An 18,555-nucleotide genomic window follows, 5' to 3' on the forward strand; every position below is an offset into this window, starting at 1 on the left:
GGATATTTTTTTAAATAGCTATAGAAGGCAGATATTTGATCAAAAATGTGTATTATGAGGCATAAAAAGTTAAATTCTCTTATAAAATTGTAACAATAAGTTAAATTTATTTATTTTTTCTCTTGTTTTCATCATAGATCATAATTAAATTTTATTTCATTTATTGTGGTATGGTGTTTTTACACAATAAATCAGCTTTTATTTTTATAAAGAGGATTATTTTATTTATAATTATTGAATCACAACAAAATAATTTACAATGTTATACATTGTATTACACATTTTCAATTCACTAATCAAAATAGGCTTTATTTTATAAAATAATTTTCGAGTGTATCAAACAAATTGCTAGTTCAATTTGGTCAAAAATAATTTTTTTTCCAATGAGAAGTAAATATATTTTAGAAAATAATTAGTTAATGTATCTTATTTCTTTTATATTTAATATGTGATAAAAGGACGAATTGAAGTTATCTTGAATTTATTTTTTAAAATGAATTTTAAAGTGTGTGAAAAGCATTTATTTTTTAAAATAAACAAAACATTTTATTTAAACTTTGCTAGCCTAGAAAAAATTTATGCCAAATTATTTTAATAAAAAAATTATATATATATATATACACACAATTATTTCACTTTAATCCCCTCCTAAACTAATATAGATAGGGAATTGGTGGAACGAGACGGGCGCTCTCTCGAAGTCGCAATGGCGATGACACCTCCTGCTCTAACACTCGATCTCCTCCGTTGCCCCATGCCAGGAGCGGCACCTCCTGCTCTCACACTCGATCTCCTCCGCTGCCCCATGCCAAGCTCCTGGCATGGGAGAAAAACACGTCTCAGCTTTAACAAGGGTGGTCTCTACCTCAAGATTGCCTCCTCTTCTCAGTCTTCCACCCCTTCAGAAGTTAGCGCCGAGACTGCAGAATCTTGTGTCAACTTGGGCCTCTCCCTCTTCTCTAAAGGAAGGGTATCATCTCCAACTCTTCAAGTTCTTCTTTTTCTCTCTGTATTTCCAATGGAGATTCCCAGATGTTAGATAAGCTTCTATTCTCTTTATGGAAGTAATTTGTACGATTAGTTGGAGTGAGACAATTCTTTTTCATGAAGCCCATTTACAGTTGATAGTTTATTTAAACTCCTGTAAATGACCACTGTAGTGCATGCTGTCTGTTCTTAGTAATTGGAGAATACGTGATTAAATAAAAGTTACTTACCTCAATGTGAGTGGGATGAAACCCCATGTTTAATTGAGATACAATCAGTTACATTAGGTGAAAAATCAACTCGAAGGTTCTGCACATATGAACCCTAAATTAATATTTAATTTGTAATAAGCAATTAAAATGCATAATATTGTGAGACCTAATCTAACTTGAAACTAATTACATGAAATGATTGTTTGATTTGCTAAAAAGAAATGCAAAGAAAAAGAGTAAAGTATAAAATAAATTTATTGTATTTAAAATACTTTATAATTATTTGGTTGAATGTAAAACAAATGCATGGGATCATATATTTGTGTTTGGTCTGAAGTAAAATAAATTCTTTGTAAAGCCCAACCACGGTGCCTATGGTGGTAGCGACGACGAGTGATGGTTGCAGTTAGTGGTGATTAGCATAACAGGTGGCTGCAACAACTTGCAGCAACAAGTGACAAAGAATTTGTAGCATATTTGAAAATTGACCATATTGACTGATTTTGAAATACATAAAAAAAGAATTAGAGTGAATCTCAAATTGATGAATGAATTACATTGCATTTGAAATGTAGCCTACCAAACTAACAAAATTTCAAAATGAATGCATTTGATTTACATTACGTCATTTATGTAGCAAACCAAATAGCTCCTAAGCCTTAATTGAAGGCGTTAAGAGTTATTAGATAAACCTAATCAATATAAGTTATTTTAAAATCAACATAGTCTATTTGTTATTATTGCAACTTACAATAGCAAATATACAGTTTTAAATTAATTTATAATCTTCCCTAAATCCGTTATGTGAAAAAACAAAAGAAATTTAATGATTTAACAAAATCCACAATAATCTAATCTTAACCTAAATCGGAGATTACAATTGAAACGATTAATCTAAAATAGAGTTGATTAAGGCTAATTTTTCCTACCAATTTGAGCGTGGAGTTCGAGGTGGATGAAACATTGTTGGTGGCTAGGGAGGAAGAAATGAGAGGGTGAAGGCTTGTGGAAGGCTGCTCGACTGAAGGAGCAAGGTGGACAAGTGGCTAACTCACGATTGTGGAGAAAGGAAAAGGGGTTTATTGTTGGTAGCTCTCGATCAAGAAGTAACGTGAGAAGGGGATTCACTATCGTTGGTTGTGAGGGAGAGAAATAGAAGAGGGAGCTGAAATGGGAGAGGGTGTGGCGGCTATGATGGGGAGAAATGTATGTGATGCTCAAGCCTTCGCTTATTTTAAATTGTGACAAAGGCTGAGAGGGATGCACAATCTTTGTGTTGATTAAAGTAGGGATGGCATTGAGTTGTTGGGGAAGGAGATTGGTTGAGGCTTTGGAAATTTGGGATCCGGCAAATTTGTAGGGGTTTAGTTCCCTAGCGCTTGATGATCCACTATGCAACCATTTTGGTTTTTGGCTAAAGTTGTGCGAGAGTAGTAGGAACAACATTATCAGTCATAATCTTGCTTGGGAGATTTAGTCTAGTGATCAACCATATATCTTGTGTTTGTGTTGCATCCACACGAGCAACAAGAAGTGAGTTAGAAGATTAATCAATGCTTGGCTAGGAACATCAATTCTATTTGGAGATTATTATTTAAAAATTGTTATCCTCCATAACACAATGTTCTTTTACTATTTTTCCAAGTGAAAGAAACATATGTGAATGTTAGGAATTAAGCACTTGAAATTCATTAATATTAAATACATGTTGAGAGATACTTTGAATGTTATATAGTCAATGTGGTAGAGAATCATAAAATTCAATCAAAGAACATATAAATACAAATATATGCTGACATACTCTTGTTGACCTTCATCCCTTATGGCAATTGTAAGAAATATTTCACTTTCCTCAAGAATAAAGTATAAAGATTGTTTTTGAATTTGAAGGAGAAGAAGAATAAGACAGCTTAGGCTATAGTTTCTAATCTCACGAGGAACATGCAAGATGAAGAAAATATGTTTGCATGTAGCTGGAAGAAAATCCTATCAATTCCCTCAATTATGGATTTTATCTAGAGGAGGCACTTAGAAAATCTACATTGTTGCATTCCTTAATGACCAGTCATTTCTCTTCTTAAGTAATGGAGATTTGAGAATGTTTGTGCCATTATATAGAATTACTATCTAGTAACAAATGTCTTGGTGGCTATCTAGTACGAATGGACATATTGTTTATAAAGACTTAAAACTTAGGTTGCAACTTGACATAGTTGGCTAACTATCTAGTTTTGGCTTGCTAGGTAGGCCACAAACTATTTGGGTACTTTTGGCTAACTTGGTATGCTCGATTGGATTTTGATAGATCAGTCGTGGATGTAGTGGGCTGACCAAACCATATTAGGCCTAGATCTTGGTAACCGTCTAGGTATGATCGACCATCAGGTGTAACACAACAATTTGTAATTGGCCAACCAAAGTTATGACTAAGGTCATTGTCATAGTGGTTGGCAGTACCATAATTAATTGATTAACCTGAAACATACCGCTAATAGATAACCTAGTAAACATGGAAGATTGGCTGAATAATGCTAGAACAACATAACCATTATACATTCAAAACTGTCAAATTGCCGACCTTGCATGCTATAATGTATTAGCAGGCAAACATGGTAAAGGCGAGCAGGGGGTTTGACATGCTTAAAGAAGGAAAAATGTGGAGACAAAGTTTATTGAACCACATAGCTTGTTTCTTTCCATAACCAGTGGTTATTGATCCTATCTCCTTGGGTTTCCTTTTTAAGAAAGGTATACCCTTAAGGGAAGGCTATTGTTTCCAAGTAGGTTGGCAGAAATAATATTGCCATAGAGTTTAGCCCGAAAAAATTGTGATGATCTAGACCTTGAGGACTTTACTAGTCTTTTGTGCCTGTGGGAGAAATAACCTATTAAATATTAATAGTAGTGCTTTCTTGTATTCATGTTTGTTGTTTTCTTGGCTATTGTTCCTTTATTTTTAACATGAGTGTGAACTTCTTACACCTTGCAATAATGAGATGACTAGGAATGACATGATGGGTAAAAAAGAAAATGTTTGTGTGAACATTAGTACTTAATAATACATGATATGAATTTAATATATACTATTGGTTGATGAGCTTGAGTGGTAACATTGTCATAGAATAGTTGCCATCGATATTATGAGGATGAAATACTTCAATTTGAGGGATGATGGATCCCAAGGCTCGACCTTGCATGTATGCTACACCTAATATTAGTGAATACACATGAACAATTAAAATATACAAAGAATCATGATATAAAAATGATTTTTTGAAAACTCAAGATTTATGTTATTGATCTTTCATATTTTCTGGTTATTTGCCTTGCTTAGGGAAACTGTAGAGGCCTTCCTAGCCAAAGGTTGACTAGCTACACTAACGAGTTGGATGCATTAAGCTAGGATGGATTTTGTCTATGTGAGTCAGGTTAGACATGTTGAGGTGAAATGTCGGGGCTCGGGCGGATCACAATTTGCTGCCATGACCCTAATGCAGACAATTCTTGGGCAATTGGGCTTTAGCAAGATATTTTACTGTCTTGGGTGGCGTGACAAATTAGTATTAAAGCAAATGATATCATGTCTTTAGACATCTGCCTAGCTGGAGGAGTGTGGGTAATACTAAAAAAAAATAGCAATCATCAGGCATACATTTATAATTAATACATTTTGGTTAGTATGAACATTTATTATCTTACAGACTGCACTACATGGATATGGAGTTGATGATGATGGAAATAAGTTATTATTAGAGTGATGTCACAACTCTTGAAGTCGATTGGTCTCTTTGACAATATTTAGGCACATTGGTTGTTGGCAACTATCATAGGCACATACTTATAATGGAGATGGCCTTGTTGATAGTGATTGCTCATCCCGTGAGCGACATATTAGGATTGTTGGTGTATGCCCATACTCTTTTGCAGGCTACTAGGGGGATATCAACTCCAATTAGTCTAATAAATGGTCACAACACATGGTTGCAATTGTTTGTGAAGATGAAATTGATTTACTAGATGCAAAAGACTGGTGGTTGCAGCCCGGGATCATTTTTAATGGGGTGGACTTCTTAGTCGTGACTTGTAAGGAAGGAAATCTTGGTAGCCTCCTCCTTAATCACTATTGGACGAGACAACTGCGCAGACTACAACCTCATGACTTGTTGGAGAAATGCTTCATTTGATGGACATCTCACAACGGGGAGCGCCATTCTTATTTTTGAAATAGGATGAGAGATCAAGGTTTAGCATCAGATCTTTTGAACAAGATGACCATTAAGAATAAGTATCCCTTATCCTATATCAATGACATCTTCAATCAACTGTAAGGCAGCATCATGTTTTTCAAGAAGACTTTAGATCAATCTACTGCCAACTCAAGATTTGAGATCAAGTTGTTCCAAAGACGATCTTTTGGACTTGATATAGCCATTCCGAGTTCCTTATGATGCCATTTAATTTGATAAATGTTTTTGCTGTTTATGTTTGATGGACTGTCTTCCAAGCTTACCTTGATCAATTCATGATTTTCTTTATTGATGGTATGCTTATTTACTTATGTGACCTGACTAGACATGGAGCATACCTTCACACTATTTTGTGGGCCCTCCAAGAGTATCAACTGTACTCCAAGATTTGCAAGTGTTTATTTTAATTGGAACATTGCCTTCTATGACACATTATTGATGGTGACAACATCTTAGTGGGCCTAGAGAAGATTTAACTATCATTGACTGGCCGGAGCCAAAGAGTGTGATACAAACATGCAGCTTTCTCATGCTTGTCGATTACTGCATGTGCTTCTTACTCGCCTTCCCACAAAAGGTGGCACCGTAGTATCTTATGATAACATCAGTAACCACTTTATCGTTGAATCTGACAACTTATAAGGATTAATCCATGTGTTAATGTGACAAGACTAAGTGATCACTTACACATTAATGCAGCTAAAATTGGGTAAGAAGAGCTTCCTAACTCATAATTTAGAGTTAGCACTCTAGATCTTCACGCTTAGTATTTGTAGACGCTACCTATATAGTGTTTGAGCTAATCTCTTCAGTGAACACCAAAGCCTGAAGTACTACACAGGAGGAGCTCAACTTATGATAGAAGATGGCTTGAGTTGTTGAAGGTCATCAAAGATTGGGATTTATTACCATCCTAGTTGCTGATTTACTTAATTGGAAGTAAACTCTTGGCATTATGGTAGGCTGATCAGATATGATTGCATGTGTGCTAGTTTGACAATATAAATTTGTGAAGGCGTGGCAAGCTGACCAACTCATGATCGACCGCTAAATACTGGGTGGCAGGATCCAACCAAACTTTCTTGTCGAGGACTAACAAATGCTCCTTTTTCCAACGTAGATTTTGCTTACGTACAATTTTGAAGAAATTCATCATGCATGAAACCTATCATCAAGATATATTGTCTATCTTAGAGTCCATAAGATGTATTTAGACTTGAAGGTTCACAATAGATTTCAAGGTGATCCTTTTACTAAAGATTATGGGAGTCGACAATATCTTTCATGTCTTAACCTTTAAGCGATGCATGCTTAAATAGTTTCCACTACAACCTAAAAGAATTCTCGCAGCATACTTACCTATTTATGAAGAAGCACCGGACAATTAACTCCACAACAAAAGCATGCCAATGGTGAAGATACCGTGGAAGAGCCAGACATAATGAAAAGCTACTCAGAGACCTTGATTTACATGTGGGATATATGTCCCTACCAACCACTTAAGTGATGCAGGAAACAACCTTAAGAATGAAAATTTTTAAAGAGGGATAATTGTTAGGACCTAACCTAAAACTTGGGTTGTCTAATTGAACATGTCTAATTGGTTGGGCTTGGCTGGCTAGACAAGAAAATGGGCTGACAATATGCTTCTAGTTGACTCGACATGATCGACTGGATTTAGATAGATTAACAGAGTAGGTAGTAGGTAGGATAAACTAGACTAGGCTAGCAAGACCTTAGTAGCCTATTAGTTGAGACCGACTGTGCAGGAGTAACCGATTTTGTTGTACTTGGTTGACTAGATTATGACTTGAGCAAATAAACTATAGTGTCCGACAAAATTATAGATAACTAACTAGATTACTACAGTTTATCAAGACATGATTGACTGATATATACCTGATCATATAACCCTATATCGACATGATCATTATGCTTTTGGTAATGTCATCCGAACCATCTTGTGCAGCAGAGCTAATTCCAAAATTTTTTAAAAATGTTGAAGAAGATTACATAAAATACTGAAATAAATGATGGCCTAATTTTATTTTTTGAAATATAAGGGACATATCTGTTACCGGTCAAAACTTGTGTGACTGCCATTTACTTCACCAATAAGCTTCTTTTCCCTGTATGGTTTAAAGTCATTTCATTTTGTGACTGAAATGAACCTGCAGTAATTTTTTGGCTTGCTGTGCTGCGTAGGGGTTGGTGACTGACCTAATCCAGTTTTTTGTCAAACAAGTTTGTTTGAAAGCATTAAATGATACAGCTGTCAGCATGGTGCAAATTTTGATGAGTGAAATTTATTATTTGAATGAAGAATATTCTCAATATTTGGTTTGAAATTTTGATTCGTGCCTTAGAAGGTTGGTCCATCAGGTTCCTTGCGGGATAGGCGAATTTGTCTTGATATCTGCATTGGCAATTACTTTGCCGTTGTTTGTGTTGAAAATCAGAGCTGAAAGATGAGGAGAATGTTGACCTGTAATCAAATACAAAAAAGGGGGCTTAATTAACATAACTGTCTGGCCACGTCGCTCAAGCCCTACGCCCAAGACCTACGCACGATCCAGCACCGCTCTTCGCACGACGGCATCGCATCTCGCCATACCTTTGCACGTCGTCGCTCATCGTTAAATGGCGAAGAAACGAGGCATTCGAGACGGCTCCGATTTCTCCTCGCTCACGACCGAGACCTCTCCCTCTACCTTCGAAGTCCCCCTAGCTCTTCATCCCCACTGCCCTAGTCGCCTGACCTCTAGTTTCCACAGAGAGAGAGAAAGAGCTTCGATCTCCACCTCCGTCCACGACGTTCCTTTCCTTCGGATCGGAAGAGCCAGCATTTCAATCGGAAGCAAGAGGGGAGCTCCTCGACTGTGAAGGACCTTCACCACGACTTTGCTCCCTCGACGACGTTCCCTTGCTTTCGGATTGGAAGCCACGAGACTTTGATCGGAACAAGAACGGGAGCACGCTCACTGTGAAGTAACTTTCTCCCGATCGCGCGCTCCTTCGACTTTGCTCCCCGACGACTTTCCCTCCCGATCGGGTCGGAAGTCATGGCCTTTGGATCGGAAGCAAGAACGGGAGCTCACTGTGAAGGTAACCTTCCCTATTTGCACGCCTTTTCGGCCAAATCCTGCAACTCTGTTGAATTAGAGGGTAGAGGGAGAGAGGGATTAAGTTATTTTAACTAAAATTATTTCTAATTAATATTAATTGTAATTATGTTAATTAATTATAGTTAGTAGAATTAATTATAATTAATTTTAATTAAATGATTATAATAAATGTTAATTAATTATAATTAATTTAATTATAATTAATCTTAATTAATTATAGTTTTTTATTAATTACAAAAAAACTATTATTAATTAACTGAAAGTAAATTAATTTTAATTAGTTCTAATTAATTAAAGTTAAATATGATTAATTATAAAATTATAGTTAATAATTAATTTTAATTAATGTAAAAAAAATTCTTACTTCTCTAACCTCAATCCACGAGCCTCCACTGTCGATCCCGCACAGGTATAACCCCTTAACCCTAAAACTCTGAGAGCTTGTTTTCGCTATTTGCGGTGGACCGAAAAACCGCCTATACACGTCTTTATTGCGTGTGGTGGGATGGGACCCCAGTACGGCGCCTACGACGAGGCGGACAATCATCTAAAACTACTCTTCAATGTTCGTGGCGCACCGGAAAACCGCCTATACACGCCTTTATTGCGCGTGGTGGGATGAGACCCCGGTGCGGCGCCTACGGTGAGGCAGGGTCACTCATAAGTACCCCCGAGCGGGGGAAAAACAAACTGCATTTTCAAACAGATACTGAAGACCCCATACACGTCTTTATTGCACGTGGTGGGAAAGAAGATCACGACGGCGGTGTCCTCGTTCGAGGACACCTACCATACATGCCTTTATTGCAAGTGGTGGGAATGCCCATTTTATCTTAGTTTTCCCCTTAACGGGGGAGGCACCAAATGGTTGTCGAAATTTTGGGTGAGCGTGAGACTTGGAAAGGACCTGATTTGAACTCAATAGAACAAGGATTTGGACTCAAACGAACACGAACTAGTGGACTTGAGCATGAACTACAAGGACTTGTATTTGAACAAATCAAATGATTAAGCAAGACTTGAAACTAAAAGAAAAATAATAATAAGTTCGAATTTGAGCCAGATTTAGATATCAAGTGAACATGTACTTTGAACTCAAACCGGACTGAATACAAGGATATGTGAACTTGAGCACTTGAACTTGTGCACCTGAACTTGATGCAAAAGAAACAAATACAAAGAACTTCAAACTTGACATGAATAATAAAGAACCTGAACTTTCAAGAACAACAGGGGACTCAAGGGACTTGAGTTTGAATGAGATACAAAGAGCTGAACCCATAACAACATACAAGACTCAAGTATGAATTGAACTTAAGCTCGCGTTCGATCGCAAGAGACTTTAACAACATGAATGATAGAGAACCTGGGTGAAATACATAGGACTGGGCTTTGGATGAATGAACAAATCAAAGTTTAAATGCACGGTTGTCCAAGCGAACAACAAGTTGCAAGTCGGAGATGAAATCCCGGTGCATGCCAAAGATGAATGCAATGCATTTGAAGCACATATGAGTCCCTACGAGGTCAAATGCGCCATGCTTGTAAGAAAGACAGATGGTTGTAGAATGCATGTGTGTGTCTTATATGCGCTACTGAGATTCCCACAACAATGCCTGTTGATTGAAGAAGGCGATATCGGAGTCAATAGAGGACCCATCACCGCAAATAGTTGTGAATGACAAAGGTGAACATAATGCAGGTGTAATAGACTCTTACGACAATCCCTACGATGCCTGCAGATTGATATGACAATATTGACATTTGGTAGTGAAAGACCCGTCCCTACAAACAAATACAATCATCATATCACTTGAGATTAATGAAAGGTGTATATGATACAGGAACAATGGCTCTTCCACGAACATCTTCAGGAGGTTACAACGAGTCCCTGTGAGTATGTCGGGTATGAACACCAGGAATGCACAACAAACCACTGTGGACACAAGTACAAATATCACTTGCAACATTGGTGATTGAGATTTGTGAGTATGTCGGGTATGAAGACAACTCGATGTACGAAAAATGACACCTCCTGGTAGAATGGAAGAGATGTTTGAGCAAATTCAAACAAAACTTTCTGGTGTTTCAAAATTTCTTCTTGGTCCTGTACTCTGGAAGAAAACAGTTCTGACATCCACGAAGACTGAAGATGACAAGAGCACCCGTATACCTCCATTTATCTCAAAGATTGAATGGATCTTAATTCAACCAAGTTCATTATTTGAGTTAGATAAGATTATTGAGGTTTGCAAGCTTCCTGATGAATGATAGTCGTGCATCCAACATACTTTCTATGTACAAATATGGAAGTAAGTCAACAAGTGCAAGCTCTTACGACCCAAAGCAGGAAATTTTTTAGTGCACTATGATCCACATGTAGAAAGCAACAAATAGTGCACGACAAACCTTTATAAAGCAGCAAACAACTCAATTCAGAAGCTGCTATGCCACTCCACCAGATCCGCAACACTCGTATTAGCGGACAGAAGGCGTATATAAGCTCTCAAATGAAATGTTGTGTGCATTCGAATGGCAGTTACCTGCGCAGCTAAAATATTTCAAAGTACCCATGCATATACACTATAGTTTGTATACACATAGGTACACTAAAATGAGGTATGTAATTAAAAAACTCGCATGGGCCCCGGTGAGTGTGTTATGGGTATACACGTGATGTCTAGGGATGTTGCGCGGGTCATTAAGTGAATTCAAGTTCGAACCTGATCCTTCTATGTGGATCAATAGGAGTCAACATGATTCGAACCATCAAACAAATATTTGGTTACGGCGGCCGATATACTTATTTTAATACATTCATATTAGGCTTTCAAGGCTTATAACAATGATAATTCACTAACGAAGACATAAAGCCTATGACACCCGATCTCCTATCGACAAGTTGATAGGGTCGACAGGATTTAATCAAATGAAAATGATCCCAAATACCCCGATGATGGCCGTGTTGAGTGTAAATCTCAACCGGAGGGGTTATAAATAATTTCAAAATGCCACTCCAAATACCCATCAAAATTCAAAACTCCACAAAGTCCAAAATCACAAAATTCCAAAAATTAAAAATCAAACCATTAAACACTTAAGGCAAATACCCATTCACCCTCCGCAATAGTTTGTCGAGGTGGACAAATTAAAATTTACTTAAGCTCATATAAAGCTAAATACCTGGTCGAAAATATCACTAGAATTCATTCTCAAACAATCTCCTGCCAATAAGAATGTGGTACGTGTTCTTTAATCGGCGGTTTTGCCGCCAAATGGCACCGCAGGATAAACTGATATGACCCGGGGCCCGAGTGATTTTGCTGCCAAATGGCACCACGAAATACCGGTTATGGCCAGAGCCAATACTTTCCTTAATGACATCAAATTTTTGAGATATGAACCAATATGATATGATCGATAGGACACAAAGCCCTCTGTTAGCTAAGGTGGATTTAAATTTGTCCCCTTAGACAAATATTCACTCCAGGTCTACAAGGTACCCTTGGACGAAGCAACTCATGGCTGCCGACAAGGATTCTTCTATCAGGTTGGGTCGACTACCTTCTTTGACTAAGTAGACCAGGGATCACGATAGCCCGGGACGACGGAACCATGGGATCTTGATCGGGTCTATCATCCATTCCCCCATCACCTGCTTTAAGTACAATATGGTGTAATTTCCAATTTTTAAATGTCAAATCTTTCAACCTTCCAATTTTCACATTTCTATACACATGCTACTACTATATGCTAGATAACACGTATTCTCTATATATATGATCGACGACTAGCTTTAATCGAAACTTCTCTCTCGTGATCGGGAGGGGTAATTAACTATAGGGGCTTGCGCCTATAGGAAACCAGAACTCAGATCATAAAGTCGCAAAATGAGGGCGAAATCTCTGGGTAGTGTTTTATCTACAAACTCATATGCCTTCCAAAATTTACCCAATAACTTAATCTGTTAAAACTCCCCCGAAAAAGAAAAACAAACATAGCGAGCGGAGGCCGGGGCTGAATTTTCGGAGCCCGCAGAGAAATTGATTGGATGATAATTGAAATCTTGCTGAAGATTTATATACTTCATTCTAACGTATTGAATTGGAAGATATCACTATGCATGTAACTACAAGATTTGGAATGGTGAGACTTAGAAGTGCTCTTGTAATATCCAAAAAAAACCCTCATTTTAGTAAGTGTACATGCAAATATGGTACTAGCAAATGTTTAATACTCATAAATAACAGTTATTGCATTAGATTAGGAAGGGAAAATATCTGTTAGACCGGTCCACTGAACCGGTCCAGCTGGTCCGCATGGGACCGGCATTTCGCAATTGACGCGGGATCTCCGCCTCCTGCGGAGATCGAGCGGCCCGTTTAGATACTTTGCAATTTGAAATCCTCTAAGGTCTTATAGCTGGTAGATATATGATAGAAAAAAGTTATGGCTCAAAAGTAGGAAAAAGGTTGTTGAAACAGCTTTCTTTATCTGTAAAAAAATTAATTTTTGTGCAGCCAGAATGAACATGGCGGATGTTTTCATTAGTTCTTATCAACTTAACCTTTATACTGTTTTACGAATTAGCAAAAAGTATTTCAGTTATGAAATGCAGTTTTTACTTCAAAACTATAGATGTCAATCACAACCTTTTCACTTTTCTTTGCATATAATTTGCACAAGCTAGTCATTCATGTAAGATCATCATGAACTTTACATAATTAGTTTTCTTTTGTGCAAATTTATCTCATATTTACAATCTTCTTGTTTATTTAGTTTCTGGATCTTGAAAAATGGTACTTGTAGGTAAAAGATGCTCTTATACAGTTTGAAAATGCACTCACATTGAATCCAAACCCAATGGAAGCTCAAGCCTCACTTTATAATAAAGCCTGTTGCCACGCATATAGGTATTGACACCATGATGTTTATTCTTTTTTAAACGATGTTGGTATTTCAAATACATACAATTTTCTTAGAATTTAAATTATATGATTTGTATGAATCAATTTGAAACGTGGATGACTATTTAAATAGTTTCTAATTAACGGTAGCAGGCTCTCTTTGTATGATAAATTTCCCCGTGCTAATTGCTTATGCTGTTCCCTTGTTGGCTGATGCCTAAGTTTTCAGTTCGGATAGTGTTTTATCAAATGCCAATTTGCTTGAAAATTGGGATGAAGGGTTCTTGTGATCCTACCTCAGAACCTGTTAGATGAAGAGATCTTCTTGCTTGTAGTTTGATCTTCTTCTCCTCCTTGTTAGTAATTAAGTCTGCTCCATGGATCCTTCTTGGCATGCTTGGCTAAGATCTTCCTTCTAATTTTTCAGCCTATGGCAATAGATGGCCGGCTAATGAGGGAGGATAAAGAAGAAAATTAGCAGATAGATGGAGAGAGAAAACCTATTTTAAAGATGAAAAATGAGGTAGAGAGAGCTTGAGGGAAAATTAGTCATAATTTGAATTTAAATAAAAGAGTTGTAATTACATTAGAATTGCTACTCAAATTTTTTTTTTTTTAAATTTTTGGCATTAAAAAATTACAATATAAAAAATCCGAGCTCCAATGTTACATGGAAGGTACCTCACGGTCCTCACCTTGACTTTTGACAGACATGTCTGGCCTATCTAGTGCCACATGAATAGGCCTGATATTGAGTTAAGTTTGAGCATGCGAGTTTGACTAGAATATATATATATTTTTTGAATTAAACTCTTCTCGAATTTGACTAAAAATAATAATAAAAAAAGATTTGACTCAAGATGATTTGAAACAATTCAATTTAGAGTATATTTGAAATCAATTTTGAGTTCTTTGATTTTTTATTTAATTAAAATATATCTCAACTCCATACATACAAACAAGGAATATTTGTGTGTTTGAGGGGCTTGTGTGCATTCTTGGTGTTGGTAATTTTTGGTAATTTATTGATTGCCTTGATTTCTTTTTTTTAAGTATTATTATGGACAGAAAGTGCTATACAACTCCATGGGGAGTATGATTTTCTAATTAATTCTTTCCTCCAATAATTCATTGATTTCTTGTACATAATTCTACATTTTCCTTGTTCATTTGACAAGGTCTTTCTTTAATAGGATTATTTCATTCATTAAGCTTAATTTTTTATAGAAGTGAGACAAAGTGAGTCTTTATATCCCAAAATTCATTGCAGTTACAAAATTATTTTATGGACGTTGTGTAAATTATTATTATTTTTTGTCGGAGGATTTTTAGATTGGAAAGATTCATGTACCAGTCTAATTCGAATTTCTTGTTAGAAATTTAATTGTTTGTTTTAGTTTCTTCATTCTACAACCAGCATTTTAGAAAACACTGTTGTTGTCAGGTCTCAAGTCTTGGATGAGAAAAGTGGAGGGTTACGTCATGTAGTCGACAGTCAGCGTAAAACTTGTCGAATAATCATGACATGAATCCTTTAAAGAATTTTATTAATGCTAAGGCGTCCCCTCGAAGCGACGAGCTGTATGACCATAATATAGGGACAAGTGTGCAAGGGACGCTTCACCAACACCTGGGTGCAATGTTAAATAGGCAAGGGTTCCCACATCAAGGATGGATGTGGGCAAAAAAGCTAGTCCATAAAATTAAAATTATGATAGGAACTTAGAGTATATGTTCCCTTACAGGAAAATTAATATAATTAATATATATTATGATTCATAAGAAGATAAATATTTGTGCATTTAAGAAAATGAATCGGTTGGAGAGAAGGCTAAGAAGATTGATAGTTTAGGATTTAAACTATGGTATTCGGGTAGGAGCCGTACTAGAAATGGTGTAGGTGTGAGTATAGCTTTAAAGATTGTTGTTGATGATAAGATTGTTAATATTATAAGTGCTTATGCTCCTTAAGTAGGTTTGTATATGCGTTCAAAATTAAAATTTTGAGATGACTTTGAAGAATTAATACAAAAGATACCTCTTGAAGAAATTTTTTTATTATATGAGATTTAAATGAACATGTTGGTAGAGAGGTAAATGATTTTAAAAGCATTCATGGTGGCCATGGATTTGGAATGACAAATGAAGGTGGTAAAATCATATTAGATTTTTCTTTATCTTATGATTTTTTTATTACTAATACTTTTTTTAAGAAAAAAAGATGAGCATCTCATCACTTATAAAAGTAGATATAGTAAAACTCATATTGATTATTTTCTTATAAGAAAATTAGATTGTTTAGATTGCAAATATTATAAAGTTATTTTGAGTGAAAATTTATATACCAAACATCGATTGTTAGTTTTGGACTTTAAGATAAATAGGCAGAAAATAAAGAATAAAGTAAAATGATATTCTAGGATTAGATGTGGGTATTTAAAAAATAATAACAAAAATATTTTTAAGAGTAAGATTTTAGACCTTGAGATTTTGTCTATATATAAGGATGCTAATATTATGTGGGATAAAGTGACTAGTGATATTAAGAATATTGCAAAAGATATGTTTAGAGTATCAAAGGGAAAGCTCTTAATAGTAAAAATAGTTGGTGGTGGAGTCTAAATTTACAATAAAAGATAAAAAAAAAAAATGTTATAAAAATTGGTTTCTGTATAATTTTTTTGATAATTGAGAAAGATATAAAGATACGCGTAAAGAATCTAAGAAAGTAATATGTGATGCAAATATCTTAGCTTTTAATGATTTATATAGCAGATTAGATACTAAAGAGGGAGAAAGATATATGTATAAGTTAGCCAAACAAAGAGATATGAGTAGTAAGGATTTAATTCAAGTGAAATATATTAAGGATGAAAATCAAAAAGTACTTTTCTTAGAAGATGATATTCAACAAAAGTGGATGAGATATTTTGCTAAATGTTTTAATGAAGAATGTGAAAACCATTGGACTCTATAGAGAGAGGAAGGGAGAAGAGCAGTTCATCTAATGATGATTCAAATGAAGAACCCCTTAGTGATGACAGTGCTATGACTTTGATTTCTTATGTGATATGTCATTGCTATTTATTTTTGAATTTTAATTATAGTTAATGAAAAGAATACTGGATTTGGGAAAGATAGAATTTGAGTTTGAACTATATTTCATGTTGTCTTTTATTGGGATATTTTATTTCACTTCATATCTTATGCTTTTTATGTTTTATTATTATTCACTCATTAGTATATAAAAAATTTATCATTTTATGTTTACGAATCTTTTGATTTTGAGGCTTACGCCTCTACGCCATGAATGAAAAACGCCTCAATACCCGAATACGCAATTTTTAAACTTGATAATACATAATATTATATATAATATATTAATATATATATATATATTATAATATATATATATATTGTAGAAATTATAATAAAATGAGTATCTTCAAGCAATGAGAAAATAGTAAATAATAAATAGTCTAGATCAAATTATAAAAAAATGTAAGTCATGATAAATTAGATATGGTAATATTCCCCAGAATCAATGGTGGCATATAGATGTAAGAAAGATACACTTAGAAAATATAATAAAATTAAGTATCTTCAACAATGAGAAAATAGTAAAATAATAAATAGACCTAGGGCGAATGTTTATTCAAGGAATAAATTCATATAAATGTTAGCTAACTTAAGAGCTTTATGCCCTCTCAAGTTGAAACCTATAATTTAGTACTCAGGTTTTCTTAACTTTTAGGGACTCACGGTGATGAGGACATCGTCAGCGATTTTTGACACATGGTTTTATCATCGGAGACGCCGGAGATCAAACGACCTCGATCCCGGAGTTTTTATTTCGAGTCTTTTTATGTTAATAGTTTATTTATTTCTTTAGTTTTTTCGTTTCTGCGCCCTTTTGGGTACCTGGTCTCTATTGTAAGCCCAAGGGGCATTTTAAGTCTTTCGTTTCCTTTGTCATTTGAGGCCTATATATAGGCATTTCTTATGTATGAGATGATGATTGCTAATGAAAATTTTGAAATTTTGGATCTCGTTTTGTTAGTTCTGGAATTCTCTTTTGAGTTCTCGCGTGAGGATTGGCCTAGGAGAGGCTCAACGCAATACCCAACCAGCCCTTGGTGGAGCTCTTGTTTTTTTCTTTCTCTTTTCTATTTTTCTTCTTCCCTTCGCCCTTAGCCGCCGGCTTTTCCTCCAACTCACCCGCACCACTTGATCAGCAACCCCAAAACCCCTCTCCTTGCGTTAACTCTATTTCCCCTTCATCCCGTTCCCCCCTGCAGCCGTCCCCACCAAAAGCCCCCAGAAAACCCGCCGACTCACCCACCCGCGCCCTCCTTGCCGCCGGCCATGCCCGCTGCCGGCCCAGCCAGCCCCAGCGTCTCCCCCTAGAATCGGCTCCTCTTCCCTGGTAGCCATCCCGCCGGCCCCTCTCTCATGAGATTTGAATTTCAATGCTTTGATTCTTCATTACTTCTTTCCTAAAAATGATCCCTACATTTTAGGAATAGAATTAAATGAGATCCCATATATTTTTTGAATTCAAATTCCAATTCTCTAATTAATTAAAATCTGAAATTTAAAATCAGGTTTTAATTAACTCCATGGGCCCCACTAATTAATCAACTTCCCTCTCCTTCCCGATGGCTTTGGCCGGCCCATCCAGCCTATTCTCTCTCCACTTTGCCATCTAAGCAACACTTAATTCCCCCCATAAATCCCTCTAGTAACCGCCGCGCCCATTACTCCTTAATGAGTTAATTTGAATTGTCAACATTAACAATTACCTTAATGACAATCTGAAAATTAAAATACACATTTTAATTTTGGAATCAAAACCCCACCGGCTAATTCAATCCACCGCCTTCTCTCAAAGGTCTTCCCACGTTTTCCTTAATTTCCTGGAAGCTTCAAGTGGCTGGCCACATATTCCAGCATTATTGAATTACCATCCTGCATCCTTGAAGACCCGAGATTGCTGTCCAGAAATTCTGGACTGTTTTTTGGCGACTGTCAGGCCCACTCGGAGGCCTTGTGTGCTGTCTGTGCGCTGGGGTTATGC

At 36.1% G+C, this 18,555-nt stretch overlaps 1 protein-coding gene across 3 annotated transcripts in view; it reads left to right on the forward strand.

Annotated features, from left to right (window-relative positions):
• Nucleotides 1-663: 663 nt before the first annotated feature.
• Nucleotides 664-18,555, forward strand: part of LOC110101429 (protein LOW PSII ACCUMULATION 1, chloroplastic) — a 56,083-nt gene continuing 38,191 nt past the window's right edge. Inside the window, exons 1-2 of one of the 3 annotated variants that reach the window (XM_028699692.1) lie at nt 664-970; nt 13,381-13,484. In XM_028699692.1, coding sequence (XP_028555525.1) covers nt 707-970; nt 13,381-13,484 — 368 coding nt within the window. In that variant the 5' untranslated portion in view covers nt 664-706. The remainder of the gene's footprint in view (nt 971-13,380; nt 13,485-18,555) is intronic. The other 2 variants (XM_028699693.1, XM_028699694.1) reach the window with 2 other exon arrangements.

This window comes from Dendrobium catenatum, unplaced genomic scaffold, assembly GCF_001605985.2.
Source record: "Dendrobium catenatum unplaced genomic scaffold, ASM160598v2 fragScaff_scaffold_1365, whole genome shotgun sequence".
NCBI lineage: Eukaryota > Viridiplantae > Streptophyta > Magnoliopsida > Asparagales > Orchidaceae > Dendrobium > Dendrobium catenatum.